Here is a 22,338-nt window from a genome sequence, read left to right as displayed (position 1 = left end):
ACTTTGCAGCCGCATTCATCTGCTTCTAATTTCGGACAATGCTCGCCTGATAATATTCACTATTATCGTAATGCATCATCACACACGCAGTAAACGCTGTGTTTCCATTGTACAGCCACTCGCGAGGATCCCCTTTCGCTCCTTTTCCCACTGCATGCCGTCAATGGAAAAAGCCATCAGTCAGGCGCTGGGCTGTAATTGAAACAAATGGCTCTATTTATAGAATGACGCAGGCAGTGGACGCGTGCCGCCCGCGTCACTGAGCCGGGCTCCATTGACGTCAGGATGACGCGGGTGTGGGGTTTGTTAGGAGGGTCCGGGCGCGAGCGGCAGTGTGGACGGAATGGCGTTTTTGTCACAATGGAGCCTTTATCCGGAGAGTTCCACTGGAAACAAAGGAAGAGCGGCGCGGGCTCAGCACTGACACAGCGCGAGGCTGCAGCAGAGTCCGACCTACAGCGCGAGGCCGCCCGATGCAGTTCAGAGCAGAGCGGCTCGGTTCAGCTCAGCGCTCTACCCCGCGCCCGGCTCAGCGTTCTGCACGCAGTGAGTAGCCGCCAGCCCGGCCGTGGTGCCAGGCTTTGCTCTTACACACACACACACACACGGTTCAGCTCAGCGCTCTACCCCGCGCCCGGCTCAGCGTTCTGCACGCAGTGAGTAGCCGCTAGCCCGGCCGTGGTGCCAGGCTTTGCTCTTACACACACACACACACACACACACACACACGGCAGCCCCTCTGCCCGCTCGACATTACAGCCGATGCCGCACGTCCTCGGTGGGATCGGCGCTCTGCTCTTCCAGCGTGCCGCTCTCCCCACTCCCCCAGTCCCTGCTTTGGGCTCTTGCTGCAGAGGTGCGGACAGATGTGGTGCCTGGATATATGTTTTTTGTTTAAAATCAAAGCAAAGAGCAGGTTTGGTGCTCTCTATCCTGATTGCATTTAAAAATTCTATTCTTAGTTTGTCGACCTTGATTGGCAAGATTTCGCCGACAAACCAAAGGGAGTCCCTGTACTAAATTCTGTTTTTTGATAAGGCAAATGATTCTACCGAATATCTTAAAATAAGTTTTGCGCTGGCTGCATGGAATACGGTTATTGACTGTAAAAACGATGATCACTTTTTTTATTTTGAAAATTATTTTAAAATTTTTTAGTTAGTGTATTTTTCTATTCAGATAACTCGTGTATAACTAGCATCAGAGCCACTGGTTTTCTCGCCAGTTTCTAATACTGTATTTTTAATCGGGAATTTTATCAAAAATAATACCCATGGTATAACTGTTAAGTGCATGCCTCAAACTCATTAATTGTATATTATGGAAATAATTAGTTATGTGTCAGTAATGTAATACAGTTAAGTGACTAATAGAAGCACATATTTCGATTAGGTGAAGTAGGATCCACATGGGGTACAGATGTTGCTTAATAAATGGTTAAGCATGGATGGGCATGTAAACATATGGAAAGCAACATGTTGCCATATGGTCCATTTAGCCTCTAACCTTCAGTAGAATCAATCATATACAATCTGTGTGAAATGACAGTGGTATCTCAATGGCAAAGATGGATTTTGTGTCGCAGAATGATGTGTGGGAGTACTAGTTTGTACATTGCAAGGGATAATAAATAACCATATTAGTGCTTGTCTCATCTTTTGGGCCTTTGCACTGCAATGATAAGTCATTGCTAAATGCTTAAATATGTGCTCTTGTTGAGAATGAGCAGGATGAAGCAAAAGTCTTTTTTTAATGTGTTGCAGGCAAATTAGATTTTATTATGCTTAAGAATACAGAATGGGAAATTGGGATAAATGTTTAAAGTAATTTCATAAATTAGACAAACTTGTAATGTTTAACAAATAAAAACTTTGTTCAGTTTGAGTTGTATATAAAGTACTGCACTTAAACATTGGAGGTGAGAGGGAGAAATGCTTTGCTGTACTCTGTGCATGTTACTGTGGAGGTTAGGAGTAGATGAGTATAATAGCAAAAATTGAGGTAAAATTTAAATTCTATATATATTTAAGCTTATAATTCAAACCTCTTTTTCTACAGATTCAAACCAGCACTAAATCATGTGCTGACGACTGAAGATTGGTTTAAATTGGGTAAGTGTTATAAATATGGACTGTTGATGTTTTAAGTAGGGGATGATTCATTTGCTGCTGTAAACCTACACTGTGCTAATGAGTACTGTATGTTTGTATAAACCATATGCTATTCTTTTCCCACTGCTATTGCATCTCTGACATGGATTTTTTTTTATCCTGCATATTGCCCGACAGGTTAGGTGCATAGATGAATGTGAGTTTGTTCTAAGTGGGGTGGCATGGTTCTTTACTGAAATAGCTTATTAATTCACATTAGAACCACTGTTAGACAAATGATCCTCTGTATAGTCAATTTACTGTAGGTTAGTAGCTAGCTGATGAGCAAAGCTATGGGGAAAGAGCAGGGGAGTGGGACTAATTGAATAGCTCTACCAAAGAGCCGGCACAGGCATGATGGGCTGAATGGCCTCATTCTGGGCTGTATCATTCTATAATAATTCTAAGAATCTTTAGTGCATGGTGATTTCATAATTAACCTTGTACTGAAAAAAAATCTTTCAGAAACCTTTTGTATTTTCAATTCTATAGAGATTTTTTTTTTTTTAAGTCCTCTTAGAAATTGAATTTTTTTGACTGGTTGCATTGTCAGATGTTATATATTCAATGAGTAAAATGTTCTCTACATAAGAACATAAGAAATAGGAGCAAGACTAGGCCATTTGGCCCGTCAAGCCTGCTCCCCCATTCAATGAGATCATGGCTGATCTTCTACCTCAACTCCACTTTCCCACCCTATCCCCATATCGCTTAATTCCCTTGGTATCCAAATATCTAGCAATCTCTGTCTGGAATATACTCAATGACTGCGCATCCACAGCCCTCTGAGGTGGCAAATTCCAAATATTTACAACCCTTTCAGTGAAGCTATTTCTCCTCATCTCAGTCCTAAATGGCCAACCTCTTATTCTGGGGCTGTACCCCTAGTCCTAGACTCCCCAACCAAGGAAACATCGTCCCAGTATCTACCCTGTCAAGCCCCATAAAAATGTTATATGTTTCAATGAGATCACCTCTCATTCTTCTTAACTCTAGGGAATATTGGCCTAGTCTATGCAATCTCTCCTCATAGGACAATCCCCCCCATCCCAGGAACCAGTCTTGTGAACCTTTGTTGCACTCCCTCTAAGGCAAGTATATCCTTCCTTTGGTAAGGAGACCAAAACTGTACACGGTACTCCAGGTATGATCTCACCAAGGACCTACATTATTGCAGTAAGACTTCTTGATTCTTGTACTCCAATCCCTTTGTAATAAAGGCTAACATACCATTTACTTTCCTAATTGCTTGCTGTACCTGTATGTTAACTTTGTGATTCGTGTACAGGGACACATAGGTTCCTCTGAATACCAACATTTCCTAGTCTTTCACCTTTTAAAAAGTACAGGAAGCTTTGGTTTATCCGGAGGTTGTATGTCTGGAAACCTCGATCTAACGGCAGAAATCAGCAGCTGTTTTGGTTCGTTTTTTTTTTCTTCTCCTAGCATTTTTTTAAACAGTCAGGCTCTGGAAAACGCCTCTGTAGCTTAGCAACAGCTTCAGAGACGCTTCCAAGGTACGGGCTGAGTGTTTACAAGCTGTTGCTAAGCAACAGTGTTTGTTGTCAGATACGGAGATGAAAACCTCCATATCCTTCAACATTAGCGCTGGTCTATCCGGAAGTTTTGATAGATCGGCAGCAGCTCGGTCCCGTCGGTGCCGGATATCGCGAAGTTTCCTGTAATCTGCTTTTCTATTTTTCCTACTAAAGTGGATTAACTTCACATTATTTTCCATCTGCCACGTTCTTGCCCACTCACTTAACCTGTCTATGCCCCTTTGCAGCCTCTTTGCATCCTCCTCACAGCTTACTTTCCCACCTAGCTTTGCATTGTCAGCAAACCTGGATAGATTACACTCCGTCCCCTCCTCTAAGTCATTGATATAGATTGTAAATGGCTGAGGCCCAAGCACTGATCCTTGCGGTACTCCACTAGTTACAGCCTGCCAACCCTTTCTCAGTCCCTTTTCATCAGTTATCAGTTCTCTAGGGTAGGGGTTCTCAACCGGGTGGGGGTGGGGGAGGTGGTTCTTGGGACTGAGAAGATTTCAGGCGGTCCGCCAGTTGGTTTATGGCATAAACATCAGTAGTCTTCCCTGTAGTCTTAGCTATACAAAGACTGTGCATGCGCAGTCAATTCAGGTTCTTGCTGTTGGACACCATTTGAACGCTTAGACAAGTCCCTTTTACTGCAGTATTTATCTTGGTACGTTTTTTTTGATCCAGCCCTAATCGCTCCCACGTTCATAAATAACTCGCCGCTTTTAACTATTAAATAAAATAGTGGAAGTTATAACTTCTCTACTGGGGGAATTAAAACCCGAGTTAGGGGTGGGGAAATCCGTGAGTTAGTCCGGCGTTGCGTGGGCTGAGGTAGCACGAGCTTTTCTTTCCCCTCGTGCGGAGCCATCCTGTGTCACTTGGAAGCTGCTCGTGCATTTGAAAAGAACGCCGTCAATGGTGAGAGTGCATGCACGCCATGTGGCCTTGGAGGGGTGGTGAGTGGGTGCAGGGGCGGGGTGGTGGGAAGAAAGAAAGACAATTTCCAGTCTCTGGGCCTGCGGCAAGGCCATAATAATCGTGATCCGGTGTCACATTCTCCTTCACTTTCTTCAGTCTGAGTTAATAGAATAGATGAAGGCGTTATCACGATTTTCCTTGTACCTCAGACTCGGAGCTTTATGTTCATAGCCATGTGCTCCTCTGACGGATGTATAGGCCTAATCTGGGTGCTGGTGTCCTTTGAGATACTGCCGGCGATTTGTGAAAGTGTTCGGGAGGAGGAAAGGGGGGGGCCTGCCTTTGTCACTAAAGGATTTATGGTGCTGAGGTCAGGTAGGTAAATTCACTCAGGACCCTGATTATTTCTCCATTTCTCTCATGTGCCATCTGCCTCTGCCATTGCTGATGCGTTAATTCAAGTCACTGGCTTTCACCACCATGTTGGGGTTTGGTATCAAAATAAGAGGGAAGTCCTGTTTCTGAAATAGAGGACGTGGACCTGGAATTTTAGTCCAGTCTGACCGAGTGTGCACAAAAATAATGTCAACCACCAAACAATCAACTTCACACTTCAGTGCTAATGATCATAGTATTAAAACCTTAAACCAAGCTTTTGGTCCCAATATGTGGCTTTGTATCAAATATTGTCTGATAACGCTCCTGTGAAATGCCTTGGGATGTTTTACATGTTAAAGATGCTATATAAATACAAGTTGTTGTTGTATCAAAACCCTGAGAAGCACGAGCATTTTTAGAACTGTTTAGGTTTTACTCCAAGAAGTGGTTAGAGCTTGTGATCCTGATCTTGATTTCATCACCTCCCCCCACTAGAAGGTTGTGACTTGTATTGGGGTAAGTGGGCATTTTTCACATGTGAATCCAGACATTGAATGTTGGCAGGCTATTTAACCATGGGTGCCAACACAGTCAAGTCCAACCCTATTTTCACCCAAAGCACATACATGTGCAATTTCCAATCTGGGTCCCTGGATAGTGATCAAGAGCCAGAACTCTGGTTAATTGAATCTGGACAAATGAGCTCTGTGGCTCAGTAACATGGTATACATTACTCCGAGATATTGGGTGTGTTGTCTCTGATTTTAACCGTACTATGTTAAACTTCTATTTAAGATTTTTTAAATCCTAGCAGCTGATTTGTAACATTTTTTTATTTAATTGCAGCAATGGTGTCTCTTCCATTAACCCTGAAGGTTGCTGCGTTTAGTGCAGTGGAGTTTTTATCAGCACAGTATCTATGTGACTCCATTACAGATAAGTACAAAATGGTGGTAGGGCACTCTATGTATTTGTGAATTCATATATTAGATAATTTTATTTCTTTCAAAAGTATAACCCTTTAATGTAAACATCAAGTCTGTTGAATGCTGGATTATCCTTTAAAATAGCTGAATGTTCATCTACAAGCTATACACGACCAACTATGCACAGTAATGGGCTCTATGTTACAAGATCACAAATGGCAGAATTGTAATATAACAAAAAGTAAGATTTTGCTGGTGTAAAAACTGCATTAGGAATTCAACAAAGTTATTACACTCGGATGACAACCAACACACAGCTAAATGGTTGATAATGGGCAGACTTCAGCAGTGTGTCCTTAATTGTGGTAGTACTTTAATCTCGGTGTATTTAAAATGTCTGAGCATTTAGTTTAATGAACATGTCCTGATTTGATTGGTGAGAAAGTACTAATTCATGATAGATTCAATATTCTGAGAACTGAAGAATCTTTATTTTATTAGTGTTTTGTTTCGCTCTGGGTCTCTTTACATCATGCACCATTTTCCTGCTGAGCAGAGGGTAGATTACATTAATTGGATCACTAGAAGGTGCACAAGAGTGACCTAAGTAACCTTATCATTTGCTTTCCTTTCCTCTTTGTCGGGAAGTCCTTGGTATCTGCTCTCTGCCCTTATACTCTTGGCCCATGACACAATCAAAAACTTGCCATAAAGGGAATTTTGGGCGCAGACTTGCATCCTAACATCCTGTGGTGGGAGAAGCAGTGCTACACTGCCATGCTGTGAAGTTAGATTGTATTATGTATCAAAAGTACAATGCACAGGTTATTCTGGAGGACTTTGATCTAATTAACACTTGCCTTTCTTTTGTTATACGTTCTACCATAACACCTACGTTCATGTAGTGTAGCAAAATTGTACAAGAAAAAAATGAATAGGTTATGAGCATTCTATTACAGCCTACCATCTGTGATATAATGTAGCCTGGAACAATAAATGATTTTGGACAAATATCCAGTATTGCTGAAAAGGACAGATTGCATTCAACATCTCACTTAATGACTCCAAAAATGATGGGTAATATAAAGGTAATGTTCTCTCTCTTTTCCTCTCTTCCCTCCACCAATCAAGATTTTGCTGATTTCACAATTGTACTCTCTGATTGACCACATTGAGCTAGAAATGTATAAACACCAAGTCCAATCCAAATTTACCTCCTGTAGCTATATCTGCAGTTGCAAAATTTGTCAGCATGGATTAAATTTCAGATGTTTGAAGAGCTTTTTACAATGCTTTAGGGCTATGTTGCAATGCTTGTATCTATAAAGCTACACTAGTAGAAACCTGTTGGTGTAATAATCTTGCTGATGATGCATATGCAACTGAGTACTTCTGTGTTAAGGCAATTACGTGAAATACTTCTAAAATGTAAACTGCCACATTTTAAAACTCACTTGCAATAGTTTTGTTCATAAAATTATTTTTTCTCCTGTCTTCTTGCCCCCCCCCACCCCCCATGTTCGAATGCAATTTAATTCTCAACACAACTTTTAATCACTGATGGTTGTTTTTCTTGTTGTTTGCTATATTGACAATATAATACTGAGGCTCTGAAAGTTATGCTTAATTTTTTTTTTTAATAAACATTATGCCGGGGCATAATTCCTGGAATTATAAAATCTCTCATTAAGTTAATAACTAATTGCTTTTGCTGTTGTAAGATCATAGGCTGTAAACATGTGTGCTTTTATCAGGAAGATATTTGTCCCATGATTTTTGTTCTTGCTCTTTGCAAGAGTAATTCAATACTAATCCCACTGACTTTCTTTCTTTCTGTGGTGCTGTGTTTCCCATGCTTCAAGTATATAGAATAAGATGTAGTTTGTCTCTTTTTTTAAATGCATAAAAACAGCTAGTCAACAGAATTTCATGGCTCTAAAAATTATTGGAAAATGTCTTAAATTTGGTTTTAAACTAAATTTTCCAATCCCAAATTGACACCAAATATAGCTTGTTTATGCTTTGCTTTAGAAGAATCCAAAAAGTGATGTATGGAATCTTAATTTTTAATTTAAATATGGTACATAAACCCCTACTCGTTTTCCACAATCCTGTAATTAAATGGATTATTGTGCATATTCCAAATGTACAATTTACAGGGTGCTGAATTGAATCATACAAAATACACAGCAGATTACTCAGCATCTGGAAGATTAATGGGATTACAGGTTAATGTTACAGGTGAGAATCTGCAGTGAATCTACGTCCCACCTTGAACTGTTAACTTGTCTTTTTCACTTTTAGATCTTTACTGGCTCTTTTAAAATTGAGAAACCAAGGTGAATAGTGTTGGTTGTTCCCAAAGTTGGAAAGAGTAAAAGACAAGACCAAATAAATTGGGAAGTACTGATGTTAAATGTAATAAGCTTGGGTTTTAAAAGCCTGATGACTAGGAGGAAGGAAAATTTGAGGGAAGTAAGGAGTTGCATAGGATTGAAGTCTTGGGGAAGAACAAATTAAGAATGAGACACTCTGAGATAAGAGTTTATTTGAGTACATTGGGGATGTAGGGGAGGAGGAAAAACCTGTTTGGTGCTGTATTTAGAGAAAAAGCAAAAAGAGAAAAGTTCTGGCAATAGTATTGATCAATAGAGAGAAGAACAAGAAAGACTCTCAGACCGACAGGTTGGAAGCTAGAGGTACGAAAGGTGATCACCTATCAGCCTTTATTTATCCTGTCCAGTAGTGTGAACGAGATGGTAGCGATGTCTGTCTTGGAGATGGGACAAATATTCAAGTCTTGGTCAGACTTGGGCTTGATAAGAGAGTGAAGAATGGTTGGTTGACGGGGGTGGGGGGGGAGAAATACTATTTGGCATGAGAAAAGAAACTAAACTTGAAACCAGGTCCAGCAACGGAGAAGTGGCAGTGCCACAAAGTCAAAGATTGTGAAACCACCAATTTCGATTTAGATGAAGGAAGATTGTGAATATAGCCATCAAAGGTAAGATGTGATAGTTGTAGTGTTAGACTTGCTAGAGACATGAATAAACTGTCTGTCTTTGAAGAATGGAATGAAACAAGGTTTTCATTCACCCATTGACTGACGTGGATGTAATGATGATGTAGTTCAACCACTGCACTGAGAACATTACAGTTTGAGCACGAGGCTGTGCAATGTGACCTGATGTGTATTTCCATCATTTTCTGTTTAGATTTCACATTTCAACATTTTGATTTTTCTTTTTATCTTGATCTATGAGTTTGTTTTATCAGGACTCAGTTGATTTTTAATCTACATCATGCCCTTGGGGTGGAGGAGGATATATCATCTACACCATGCCCTTGGGGATGTGCCATTTTATTAAAAAAATCTTAGCACAAGCATGATGCAAATGTAAACGCAGTGAACTTTCTCTGCACCAACTGAAGGATTTGTTGAGCTATTTAATTCAATTTATTTGATAATTTCAGTCAACAGTATTTTTAAGAGTTAAATTCTTTTTTTGCCCATAAGTGGTTTCGGGGAATATTTTTACATCAGTTGGAAATTGACAACAGTCATTTTCAGACAAGATCGCATTTGTTACTATCCATGTTCAGTTTAAGAATTCAGCCATCATGTACTGGGGTTAGTTTAGGCAGTAGGCTTAATTAATATATATATAATAGCAGCATGTAAGTAACTTGCATTTGTTTTAATGTTTTAGAATTTACAACAATACATTCACTTAAAAGAACCATTTTGTAGTGTTAACATCACAAACCATAAACAATCTAAAACATGAGATTGAGATGTCTAATTCGTCCATTTGCACGTGAAGCAGATTGTTTACCTGAGTCTTTTTATCACAGCATCAGGGATTAGATTGTTACCTATGCCATTAAGAAGGATCTGTTTTATATCACATTGAGTGTTAGGATATAAAATGGCCTTTACCAGTGATTATTTCAACTTAATATTTATTCAGAATTTGAATTTTCTGAGAAGCTTATTAAAATTCAAAATGCATTTTCTCCACTTAACATCACAAGGAAGTTACTTTCATTTGACTCTTTGTAATTAATGAACTGTACTGTTTCTCTAACAATAAAATTTTTGTGCATATAATTTTTTTACTTTGTGTGGTGTGCCTCTACTTTCTCTCCATTTCCGCCCCCCCCCCCCCCACATACATACACACACACACAACACATGCGTCTAGAAGACATTTTAGCCGAGGAGGGAACAAGATCAGTCCCCATATCCTATTTACCATTGTAAAACATTGTCATTTTGCTCTTGTGCACTGAAACTGAATTGGATCAATAGGATAATAGTAAGTGATTAATGTTTCTGGCCAAGACTTAAATTATCCTGTAACAATTCCAGTAAATGTGCCATCTATTCTGCTGCTAGCTATCTAGCTGCTAAAAACTATTCTCAGTGCATCGTGAGAACTTGTAATTTAGCTAGTCTACTTTATATGTGAGGGAAAGCTAGACGTGCTGTTGGCCTGTTTGGTTTTATATGTAAATTTATTTTGGAAAAATAACGTATTTTTTGCTGGTATATGATTGAGGGCGAGTGCCTCTTCCTGGTCAAAACGCGCAACTGCAACAGTTCCGGTTATTTGAATGGCTCTGTTTCCAGACAAGTGAAGAACCTGAAAAGCGGTCAACCACTGGAAATGTACCATCTGCCAAGAACGTTTCCATTTAGGACCGTAATGGGCGTTTTCACCTAAATTGTTTTCCTTTTGTATTAATTGTACGTTTTTGTATACGGGAAAGCTCAGTATTACTCAGAAGACAAAGGGGGTGGGGGGGACTTCACTGGTACAAACACCGCTCATATAATGTTTATTTTCAACCAAAAAGTGTATTTTCATAGACCACGTTTGACAATATAATAAATTATATCCTAATATATTCTCGTATTGTTACCCTCAAATATGAAGAGTAGAGGAGACGGTCCCGGACGTGGTGGGCAAGTTTTAGTTCAAAGCTAACCTGCCGCTTTCCTCCCCGCTCGGGGTTATACTGAAAGTGGAAAAGTGCAGTATTGTAGCCGCACTTCACAGTTTTAACAGCACAACACTAACACAACCCATCAAACGTGGCAAAAAAAATAAACCAGTATAAAATCCACAAAACAGCATGTCCCTGCAAAAAAAACTTTTACTTTTCTATAAAGGTGTGTGTATATAGCAAACGTGACCCCTTCTACATAATCCCACGCCAAGCCAGTATCTCTAAAAATATCCGCAATGTCTTAATTTGGTGTTCTCGAGTTTCCGACGGAGTTTAAAATAGCCGGAGCAAGCCCTGCCCAGCAGTGCATCAGTTGCAGGCTGACAGTGCGCTCGCTGCCAGACCTGCTATTTTTGGCCCAGCCGGCTCTTTGCGTCAATGGCGGCGTTCCTGCGTCACGCGGCACTCTGCTGGCCCCGGCGCGCGCCCGATCACATTTTCCTTTCGTTCATTAAATGGCTTCGCCCACCAGCGCTGACGCTGCTCTGCAACAGCCCGTATTAATGAGCTCCCTCTGTCCTTCCAGCGCCTGTCATCATTAAAGGTGGCCACCAGACTTTCCCCGCTCTTTGCATTGTTATTATTTCCACCATTGCAGATATATACACATGCAGCATTGTGACTTTTATATCTAATCCTGCTGCAGAGCAACCGGATTCAATATTTAAATTCGCCAATTACCAGCGCAGCTCTTTCACACCGTGACACCGAAACTTACCCGAAATTATACCGGCTGCTTTTCTTTTTTGACATTCCACAAGCAGAACCTTTCCCCTGCATTCGACATTAATCAATGAGTGTATGCACGCTGGTTGTGTAAAGTCACTAATGTGCATAAATGTAGCTTACATCAAATAAAATGCGCGTGTTTTAAACAATACACAGGTACTTCCAATTGAACACAAACTGAATAAAGCAAAAAAAAGGAAATTTCTTTGAATGCCAAATAATGCACCCACCAGTTTCCCTTTCTGGCTCTTACGATTTACTAGTTTTTACAGTAGAAAATATTGAATCATGGAATAAATCTTTATACCGGAAATGAAAAATAATAAATGCGCAGTTTACCGTTCTAGAAATAAGTCCAAAACAAGTGATCAATACGATCGATAAGCTATAAACGGCGAATATTCCAACTACGTGTTGTTTTGGAAATGCTGAAAAAGGAGGTGAGAAGGTTGCCTCAAGTCATGCCCCAACTACCTTAAAAATCCAGCGCGTTAACGTCACCTCGGAAATTTACCAAAGTGAGACTTAGCCAACCGTGTGGTGCGGCCCAGCCCTCGGGCGCTCATTGGGCTTGGGACGCTGACGCTCGCTGACGCTCGGAGACTTGGTTACACGCTGCCGGTGGAAGAGAGGAGCTCACATAAACAAAGGCACATTGGAGAGTAGGGCCAGTCCGAGTCTGATCGCCTGCTCAGAGTGCCGAGAACAGCAACCTGTACCACCGCTACTTAAATCAAACACTGCTGCACTTCAAAGTTCATTCCATGTTGAACCGACTTTCTACTCGCCCTGCGATCTGCAGTATCTAAATGATAAGTGGAAGTAAAAATTAAACAAGTAGGTATTGAATTGTTTGAGCAATTTCATGATGTGTGTTTATGCGAATATTTCCATTATATTGTTCACTGCTGCTGTTCTGATTGTCACGGCTTAGTTTTTCTGAGGATGTTGTGAATTAGCTGTAAAGCTTGTCAATTTTAGAACTGTGTCTACTTGACAACAGTTACAGGCTGGCAGCGTTTTCTGTTCCGGCCATCGTAGCTGTCATTAAGCAATTGAAAGACACATCTTAATAATAATTTTAAACAATGATTGAATATCTACTCTTCCTTTTAGAAGTTGTAGGTGGTGTCCAGGTTGATCCGCGTGGCTTTGTTTTTAATGTGGTCACCTGTACGTTCCACCTGGTGCCCTGCTCCAGCTGTTTGGGATGGGGGCGGTGATAGCGGGATCTCATCCACACGTGTATTTCTTGCGACCAGCAACATGATATATTTAAAAAACCCACAAAAATACCAAATTAATCACGGCCACCAAGACGCAACCCACGTTGCAATGTGTAAACGTCAGACTGCGGTCCAAAAGATTTACAGACCGATGTGAGACAGTTGACAGAAAGTTAGATGTACGCGGTTAGTTATGGTAAACACACTGGATCTTGGCGAGTATTATGGGGATTGTAAGTCTGAAATCTGCTTGATATTTTGTAATTATGACGGTCAGTAAATAATCAAATTGAGCTGCGCGGATAGGGTAAATTGTAAAGCATGCAGAGTTATGATTGTCATTTCGAAAAGTTATTTTGTTTTTTTAACGTTGCGGCATACTTTCCAGTTTAAGCTTCTAAGGGCGGTTTACGTAATATACATATTGCAGATGACTATTGCTAAAAAGTTATTTTTAAGCCAATGGTTATTACTTTTACTGTTTGGATTCCGGAGTCTTCCAGGGAACCACAGCACAAAACAACTGCTAAAATGGTTTACCAAAGGAACTTTCCATGTGTTTTTTGTGAACATTCGTGTTATTCGTATATTTTAAAAGATACGCATTTACATAGTCTGGTCTGTCTTCCTATATGTGCATTACAGAGCAATCATTTAAATTGAATCAATGCTGCACATTTCCCTTTCTATCTGTTTCTCTGTCTAGCTATCCATCCATCTATCTGTGTTTATATGTGTAATACTCGTGTAATACTCTGTATAACTATTTTATATATAATAATGGACAGAATATTGCATACAGATCTTTCCATAGCTGTAATTTAGCACTTGGGGTAATTTGTCCTGCTAATGCTGCATTGTTGAGAGCAAAACAGCCAACTTTCTATAACATTCTTTTCTAAGCAGACCTCTTCCAGAAATGATTTTTTTCCCTTGTATGTTTTGTCATAGTCTCCTTCTAGGCTTTAAATATATTGGATTGTCCAGTAAAATATGGTCCAGTGTATATAGAAAGGTTGAGGGCGTTATTAGTGTTGGTCAGATACTTACAATTAAATTCAGAGGGAATTCACAAATATACTTAAGCAAAGATGATGGTTTGCTCCAAAGGATGATGAGTGGAGCAGGACAAAAATCCGAGGGTTCGTGCGGGGGTTGTGCAAACCTGCTCCATTGAGGTACATCAGTGCGTATTTAAATAAACTTTTAAAATAAGGAATCACAAGGAAAATGTAACTTGAAAAGGGCAAAGATAACGTGTTATGTGTCCTATGAAAGTCACTGGAATATAATTCTTACAACATTCTGTTACAACTAACAGTTGGCGTGGTGTGGGTCAATGATTATTTGTTTCCATCTGTTTTCAGAAAAGGTTTCATTGTACTTTTATCTGAATTGCAATTAAGAAAAAACATTCCGAATTCTGCTCTTCAGGAACACAAACCACAACAGTGTCTACTTTCCATTTCTTTCACAGTCACTTGGCTGAAGGTACGTCAGTTTGAATGCGCTGTCATAGGTGTTAATTTATCAAATTATTTTAATTACATTATATTGCCATTTTTCTTTTTTTAAGTCAGCCACGAAGAAAATATTCCCTATGTATTCCATATTTTTTAAATTGTAGTTGCCACTTTGATAGGAAACTACACATTACAAATATTTTAGTTCACCTCGAATACTTACAGAACAAAAGGAAACTTGGCTGAACATTGAAATTAATCATTTTAAAGTATCAAGGAGTTATTTTACTAGGGAACCCGTAACAAGTGAATACGTTAAATCGCTTTAGCTCGTATCTCTGGCACACGCCCTGAAAGTATATCCATGAGTTTAAATGAAATGATTTCGAGACATTTAGTTCAGATTCCTACAGTGGGGCTCGGATGTGTGAAGCAAGGTGATTTAGAAGTAGTGGTCGTATGCATTTAAATGGTATGAGTACATGTTCAGAACTTTCATTTACAGCCATGCCCTGTGTTCAAGCTCAGTATGGGTCATCGCCACAAGGAGCCAGTCCTGCCTCTCAGAGCTACAGCTACCACAGTGGGGAATACAGCTCTGACTTCTTAACGCCAGAGTTCGTCAAGTTCAGCATGGATCTCACCAACACTGAAATTACAGCCACTACATCGCTGCCAAGCTTCAGCACCTTCATGGAGAATTACAGCACCAATTACGACGTGAAACCCCCTTGCTTGTACCAGATGCCACTATCCAACCAGCAGTCCGCCATCAAGATCGAAGACATCCAGATGCACGGCTACCACCAACAGAACCATCTACAGCACCCACCAGAGGAGATGATCCATTCTGGTTCCATGTATTACAAGCCATCTCCACCCCCTACCCCAACAACTCCAGGCTTCCAGGTCCAGCACAGCCCATTATGGGATGACCCCAGTTCTCTTCACAGCTTTTCCCAAAACTATGTAGCCACCACCCATATGATAGACCAGCGGAAGACCCCTGTCTCAAGACTATCTCTTTTCTCCTTCAAGCAGTCGCCCCCCGGTACCCCAGTGTCCAGCTGTCAAATGAGGTTTGATAACCCCCTACATATTTCCATGAACCCTGAGACGGGAGGTGGACATCACGTGGTGGACAGCCAGAACTTCGCTGTCCCCAATCCCGTCAGAAAACAAGCATCCGTGGGCTTCCCTGGTCTCCAGATTGGTCATGGGTCTCAGCTGATGGACAGCCAGGTACCATCACCTCCATCTCGAAACTCTCCATCAAACGAAGGCCTTTGCGCAGTGTGCGGGGACAACGCTGCCTGCCAGCACTATGGAGTCCGCACATGCGAGGGCTGTAAAGGCTTTTTCAAGGTGATTGTTTTATTTTAAATTTTGATTTAAGTTTCATGCTGTTGAGAAAATAAGTTAAAGGACTGTTTTTGTTCATTTTTCCTGTGTGTTTAATCGCTGTGTGTGTACTGGTTAAATGAAATTACCACCTAGATTAGTAAAAGGGTGCGATGTTATATCAGAGGTTACAAAGACCTACCGGTAAACTGTACTATGGGTGTAAGAATAGGTTTTGTTATGATAAGTAGTGTAATTTCTGATTGTACCAATTTATTACATTAGCAACTAGTAATTTTTGGTGTGATTGGCTCAAATACAGATAGCAGAGGGAACCTACCTAGCGTCTGTCACAAACTCAGACGACTCCTTGAGATTTAAATTGGTAACAACATTAAGCCGTGTCTAAGTTAACCAAGTGGAACATAATTCCCTATGGTAAAATTAAAGTGATCTCTTTATTTCAGCACCGTGATTGAATAATCTTATCATTTTAAATCGAGGGGTCTCGGAGGGATGTAAATAATATGAATGCCCACGAATTTGTATTTACCCAGTGTCTGCTTCTTCTCTTCCTCGCATATCAAATACAGCTAGAAGCTGGGAAAGAGGCAGACGGTTAAAGCTACTGTGAACACTGTAAATATCCACCCATTAAATATGGTGCAAAAAATCTTAGCTTAAAAATCATTGTCTGATTTCAATATATATATATTTATATACCAGACATTGCGGAAATAAATTTGGTAATTTTATTGATTAACGTTTTTTCATTGTTCTTTTACAGCGCACGGTGCAGAAAAACGCTAAATATGTTTGTTTGGCAAACAAGAACTGTCCAGTTGATAAGCGCCGCCGGAACAGGTGCCAATATTGTCGCTTTCAGAAGTGCCTTGTTGTTGGCATGGTGAAAGAAGGTAAGTTTTGACACGATGTGTGTCTGTGCTCCAACTTGTACTAGAAAGCAAATTGTAAGGTTTTTTTTTCTAGGAATGTCTCAGGTCACACAATTTTAAGTTTTTAAAAAATATTTATTTTCCAGTTGTTCGTACAGATAGCCTGAAGGGTCGCAGGGGACGTCTCCCGTCCAAGCCGAAGAGCCCCCAGGAGCCGTCTCCCCCGTCTCCTCCAGTCAGTCTCATCACAGCGCTGGTCAGAGCGCACGTCGACTCCAACCCTGCCATGTCCAACCTCGATTACTCCAGGGTGAGTCCCACAATTGCTTTCCCACCAGACAGCAGTCAGAGTTTTCAGTCTAAACAGTTTGAAAATGTATCTTTGGTCACTAATTCAGCTCCACCAGATTCATCAATACATTAGAAAATGCGCGTACATTGATTCCGATCTGTTCGGAGCTGCAGACACCAGCTTTCTGGACTACGATAAACAGCGAACATTACACCAACGTAATTTAAAAATAGTAACATTGGAATGCATGACTGCATTTGATTTGATTTGTTATAAGGCGATAGAATTGTTTGCGAGATGTTAAAAGGAATGTAAAAAAAAATAAACACCACCCCGAATGAATTCAGGTATTAACATCTCTTAATTGGTCAACACGAGATAGAATTGTTGGCAGAATTATCAAGGCCGTGTACAAAGGAGGTGCCATTTCACTCTTTATCAGTCTAATAGGACTTTATTGATCGTTTTTCTCTGTGACAATCTAGTTCCAGTCCAATCCCGAGTACCAGCTGAGCGGCGGGGATACAGAGCACATCCAGCAGTTCTATGACCTTCTAACAGGCTCCATGGAAATCATCCGCGGTTGGGCGGAAAAGATCCCCGGCTATACCGACCTACCGAAAGAGGACCAGGACCTGCTTTTTGAATCGGCTTTTCTGGAACTGTTCGTCCTGAGGCTGGCCTACCGGTACATATATACTTTTAAAGTGTCATCGACCCTTTCCCATACCCAACCCCTTTCAAGCTTCAGTGATCTAAGTTTTATTGCTCTCCGCTAATTAAATTCCGTTTATTACTGCAAAGCAATTAGTTGCGTTATTATTATTAATTTCAGGTCCAACCCTGTGGACGGCAAGCTAATATTTTGCAATGGGGTGGTGCTGCACAGGCTGCAGTGCGTTCGTGGCTTTGGGGAATGGATAGATTCAATCATTGACTTCTCCTCCAACCTCCACAGTATGAACATAGACATTTCAGCCTTCTCCTGCATTGCTGCCCTCGCCATGGTAACAGGTCAGCGCATTTATTTTAAGCCTATCTCCTTAAATCGTACGATAAAACCCTTTAACCCCTTCAGTGCCACATTGTAAGTGCCAAGCTCAAACTGGGAGCCTTTGGTAACGTTCGCATTTGGTTTTTTTTATTGTTGCAGAGCGACACGGGCTGAAGGAACCCAAGAAGGTGGAAGAATTTCAAAATAAAATTGTAAACTGTCTCAAAGACCACGTGACTTTCAACGGCGGAAACTTAAATCGTCCAAACTACTTGTCTAAACTTTTGGGGAAATTGCCGGAGCTCCGCACTCTCTGCACACAAGGTCTCCAGCGCATCTTCTATCTAAAACTCGAGGACCTCGTCCCACCCCCGACAATAATTGATAAGCTCTTCCTAGACACACTACCCTTTTGAAAGCAAACCTAAGCACTTAAGCTGAAAAACTATAATAATAAAGGATGTTAAACTGCTCCAGAAATCCAGCAGAGACATTTCTGCAGTGAAACGGAACTTTGGTGCCAAACGCATTTGCAAAAAGCCTGAGAACTTTTTGCACTTGCTAGAACTTTGTATTCACAGTCGTTTACTGACCAGGATTCACAGCAAATAAACTGCAAAACGTGGTATATACAGTTTTTAATTATCTATTTTATTTTTTTTATTGACGAGATGAAGCTTCCCTAAATGGGAATACACGCATTCCTGTCAAGCTCCGTTCAACTTTTGATAAAACTCATATTTGAAGTGTATAAAATGGATTGTAAACTCCGTCCTCGGCAAAGCTCGTGCTCTAAGCAGATATATGCCGCAGTATATATAATAAAGAATTGGCTTATATAAATACAGCAATTATATGATGATGTGATGCGTCCAAAGCGTCACTGAAAGCCGCAAACAGATGTAAATTATCAAATTAAGTTTTGCTCTGATTATTTTTCTGGTTGATTTGAAATGTAAGAGTGAAGAAAAAAGATGCAGATCTAATAGCGGTTAGTACAAAATAAAGCATGTGAATGCTGTTGCAGGACTAATCTTCATACTTGTATGTTGGAAATATTATAGGCACTTGGTATCTTCTTGATGGATTATGTCTACAGTATGAAAACCTAAGAAATAGTATTCCAGACACTATGTAGTCTGTTAGATTTTTTAAAGACAGATGTAGTGTTTGATATCTTGTTAGCAGATGTACAATTCTAGCATTTGGCTACAAGTATAAACCGACTGACATCTTAAAGAGATACATTGTGTTTGTAAAGACCGTTCAACAATCATCGTTTGTAAGTGTTGTATGTACTGTTGATGTTGATAAAAGTTTATATCTTTATTATTTTTGTCGTCTAACATGAATTTGCATGCTACTGCTTTCGACGGTTTTCAGAGTGCTTTTAGAGATAATCTCCTGCAATTTACTGAGCACTTTGTCTTACTTTCCAAACGTCTGCAAAAAGGTGACAGTTGTCATTTCATGTTTCAGTGGGATTTTTAAAAGAAAGTATTTACATACATGTAGGTTTTACTTTGTATATTAAAATATATATATGTATGCGGTACGTATACATTTTGACCTACAAATCACTGCCTTTTCTATTGTGTATCTTACATTTAGAAATGCTTAAAGTATGTTTTCTGAGAATTCTTTCTTTGAGAAAGAAACATTTAATGTTTACACAAATAAACAAGATGTCTTCAAATAGTTGTTTGATGGATTCCTGTGTATTCAATCCAAATTTCCATTACATTTGCATATACAGTCTTGTACTTTATCCAACCTACTATTTCAATTTTAATCATCCATAGCCCGTTTTATACAAACACAGATTCACCATAGTAATTTCATTTACTATAAAGCTTTTGGAATATCAAAGTAGCAAAGGGTATATGCGTATGAACTGATAATTTTCCTAGCTGATCATAAAGCTAATTTCAATGTGATGTGAAGTTTTTTTAAAATAAACTTTAGGCAAATATTTATTGTAGCGTGCAGATGCGCTTTTTAGCAAATGGTGCTGAATTTTATAGAAGCAGAAACTATGCTGATTTGAAAGTATTTCCCTAGTACATGCTATGTGTATGTGGTGCAAGTTTTTTCTTATTTCGTCAGAAATGTCCCATCAGTTTAAGTACCTTTCCTAATGAGAAATGCAATTAAGGTTTCCGACATCCTATCTGGATAGCATTTGGTTATCGGTTATTCATGTATTCTGTCTTGGGATTCAAATAAATTAAAGGAAATAGCTACCCAGAGAATTTCTCGATTTCATGAATGTCACAAGATTAGCTTCTCTTGTCTCCAGATAAGGAATTCAGATTAGTTTGCGCAGTGAAAAGATGCGACTTGTTCTGCGTGCACTGCTTCGGTGGTTGTGAATGCAGAAAGCGTTTTTTTTTATCATTACCTTGACACAATTAGTCATTTTACACTAAGATGTGCGCGGCTGAAAACCGCTGTTTCCGCTTATCGCCTTTTCAATTCCTCAAACCTATCATTTGAAATATGTACAGTGAGCGACACGCAGTATTTCCGACGTTGTTAGGTAGCCGTTTGAGTTCAGCCCGAATTCGTAATCGAATACAAGAAAGTTTGTCGCGGAGACAGAAGCTGGCAGCGAATGTGAGCCGAGTATTCAGGGGAAAAATCCAATCAAATGTAGGCAACAGAATTAATATCACTGTTGATACAGCGCTTTAGTCATAATAGTGAATTCTCTTTAATAGTTAGAGGTAGGAATCACAATTCGCAATAAGTGTGTAATATAATTCGCAATATATTGCTTATAGCTACATTTTCAAACTTGCCCAGGAACTTGTATGTCAGCCTTGGTGGGCTCTTGCTTTACACACAGCGCCAGGATTTACACAGGATTCCGCTTTTATTTGACGTGCTAAACATATATGAATTAAAACTTCTCGCATTGCAGCATCTGAATCGAAGTGGATTTCCTAAAAGTTCTCAGCCTGAAATATTTATGGGAGTGTCATTTGAATTTTTGAAAACGTAGAGCCAAAGTTTAAAATGATTTGCCATTTGTAATATAATATTCCAACTGGTGGTTTATTTCAGGACATGTTGATATCGACCAACCGTGGTTTTATTTTAAATTAATGTTGGCAATTTTAGGAAAAGAATGTTTGGAGTTTGCGGCTGTAAATGGTTGGAGAAGCGGGTGTCCTTTCGCTGCGTGGCTGTAGATGTTCTGTGGGATTCTTCCAGCTCTCACCAGTTTTTAACAGTACAGCATTATTTCACAGCACAATATTTATCAACAATTCTTGTATTCATTCGGTGTTTAACAGAAATCTGAATCGCCTCCACTCTATACATTGTCTTCATTCAGTGAATTACCCACAACACACGCCTCAATGCAAAATATTGTTCTGTATCTATTTTGAGAAGTATAAAGAAACAAGAAAATAATTTGATTATTTCAATGCAACTTATAAATGAGTTTGACAAGGCTGTATACATCTAGTGTCTGCTTCAACCCCGCATTTATATCATATGACAAGGTGTTGGTCCCCTATTTACTTTCTTACAATAACGCTGTTATTAACTTTATTTTTATATTTCTAATGGCGTTCAGATTTGATCACAAATAACGAAGCATTTCAATTATTTTTTATTAGGACTGAATGGACGGCGAATATTATTCAACAACATTGGACAGCCAGGAAAAAAATCATCGAAATTATATAAAGTCACTTTTCTGACTGTATAAGCCGATTTTAACCTATCATGCGCGGTACCGAAGTTCAAAAACGTAGTCAATAACTTTACCTTAATGATTGTCTTAGCATGTAACAATTCGATTGAGGATAATACAGACAGCCCTGAAAAACAGAAAATGTGAACCTTACTCCACGAGTTCTAGGTAAACAGCTAGAGTTCTCAAGGAAATCAACCATCCCACCAAAAGAAGCACAGTTGTCTTTTTACATGGTTTTGCTAAGGTGGATCTGTTTACTGGCAGCTTAAGATCTCAATGCGCTATCATATATAATTGGTAGTATTTGGAGACAGCCTGCGTGTCTGTGTGCATGTGTATGGACAGCCTTTTACAGAGGCTCCACAGAGAGTGATCGGCAGCTGGGGCCGCTGCAGAGCTGGAACCAGAGAGTTTCCACACTTGGAACACAGAGAGCATCCGCAATCGCAGGCAGATCAGCCCGCAAAGTAGGAGAAAGCCGAGGGCCGGTCAGACCATAAAGCAGCTGGCGGGAGGGGGATGAGGATGGGGTAGCTCCGTCCACAGCACGAGGTAAGATCGCGTGGAGTACAAATAGAACCGGGAGCTTCAACCAGGGAGAACACAGCCTGGAATACAGACAACACGGTCCCGGTCAAGTTTGGGGACAGAGTGTCCATGCCTTTGCAAATGCATTTGTGGCGTGCCTCGGTTTTGCATCTGGAGGACACAATAGATTCACATTACCCACATATATGCATATATATGCTCTCTACATGT

At 40.0% G+C, this 22,338-nt stretch overlaps 1 protein-coding gene across 3 annotated transcripts; it reads left to right on the top strand.

The window, feature by feature from the left end:
* The first annotated feature begins 291 nt into the window (after positions 1–291).
* Positions 292–19,566, top strand: LOC147120421 (nuclear receptor subfamily 4 group A member 2). 3 transcript variants are annotated; one of them, XM_085986317.1, is made up of 10 exons: positions 592–656; positions 2,059–2,111; positions 5,837–12,495; positions 14,252–14,375; positions 14,853–15,712; positions 16,476–16,605; positions 16,731–16,894; positions 17,362–17,564; positions 17,712–17,890; positions 18,030–19,566. In XM_085986317.1, the coding sequence occupies exons 5-10, from the start codon at positions 14,855–14,857 to the stop codon at positions 18,284–18,286; spliced, it is 1,791 nt and encodes a 596-aa protein (XP_085842443.1). In that variant the 5' UTR covers positions 592–656; positions 2,059–2,111; positions 5,837–12,495; positions 14,252–14,375; positions 14,853–14,854; the 3' UTR covers positions 18,287–19,566. The 3 variants fall into 3 exon arrangements, with proteins under 3 accessions (XP_085842441.1, XP_085842443.1, XP_085842444.1); XM_085986315.1 differs by lacking the exon at positions 592–656 and adding an exon at positions 292–546 and having other exon boundaries at positions 5,837–14,375; XM_085986318.1 differs by lacking the exons at positions 592–656; positions 2,059–2,111; positions 5,837–12,495 and having other exon boundaries at positions 14,285–14,375; positions 14,871–15,712.
* Positions 19,567–22,338: the final 2,772 nt, after the last annotated feature.

This window comes from Somniosus microcephalus, chromosome 4, assembly GCF_052327205.1.
Source record: "Somniosus microcephalus isolate GS21.2 chromosome 4, FLI_Smic_1.0, whole genome shotgun sequence".
Classification (NCBI taxonomy): Eukaryota; Metazoa; Chordata; class Chondrichthyes; order Squaliformes; family Somniosidae; genus Somniosus; species Somniosus microcephalus.
This window is presented reverse-complemented; position numbering and strand designations above follow the sequence as displayed.

Excerpts from the sequence above, each read along its gene's own strand:
- LOC147120421 (XM_085986315.1), top strand. The coding sequence starts at position 14,855 with ATGCCCTGTGTTCAAGCTCAGTATGGGTCATCGCCACAAGGAGCCAGT. Across the intron at positions 17,565-17,711 it reads GTCCTGAGGCTGGCCTACCG|GTCCAACCCTGTGGACGGCA; the intron begins GTACATATATAC and ends TATTAATTTCAG. Across the intron at positions 17,891-18,029 it reads TGCCCTCGCCATGGTAACAG|AGCGACACGGGCTGAAGGAA; the intron begins GTCAGCGCATTT and ends TTATTGTTGCAG.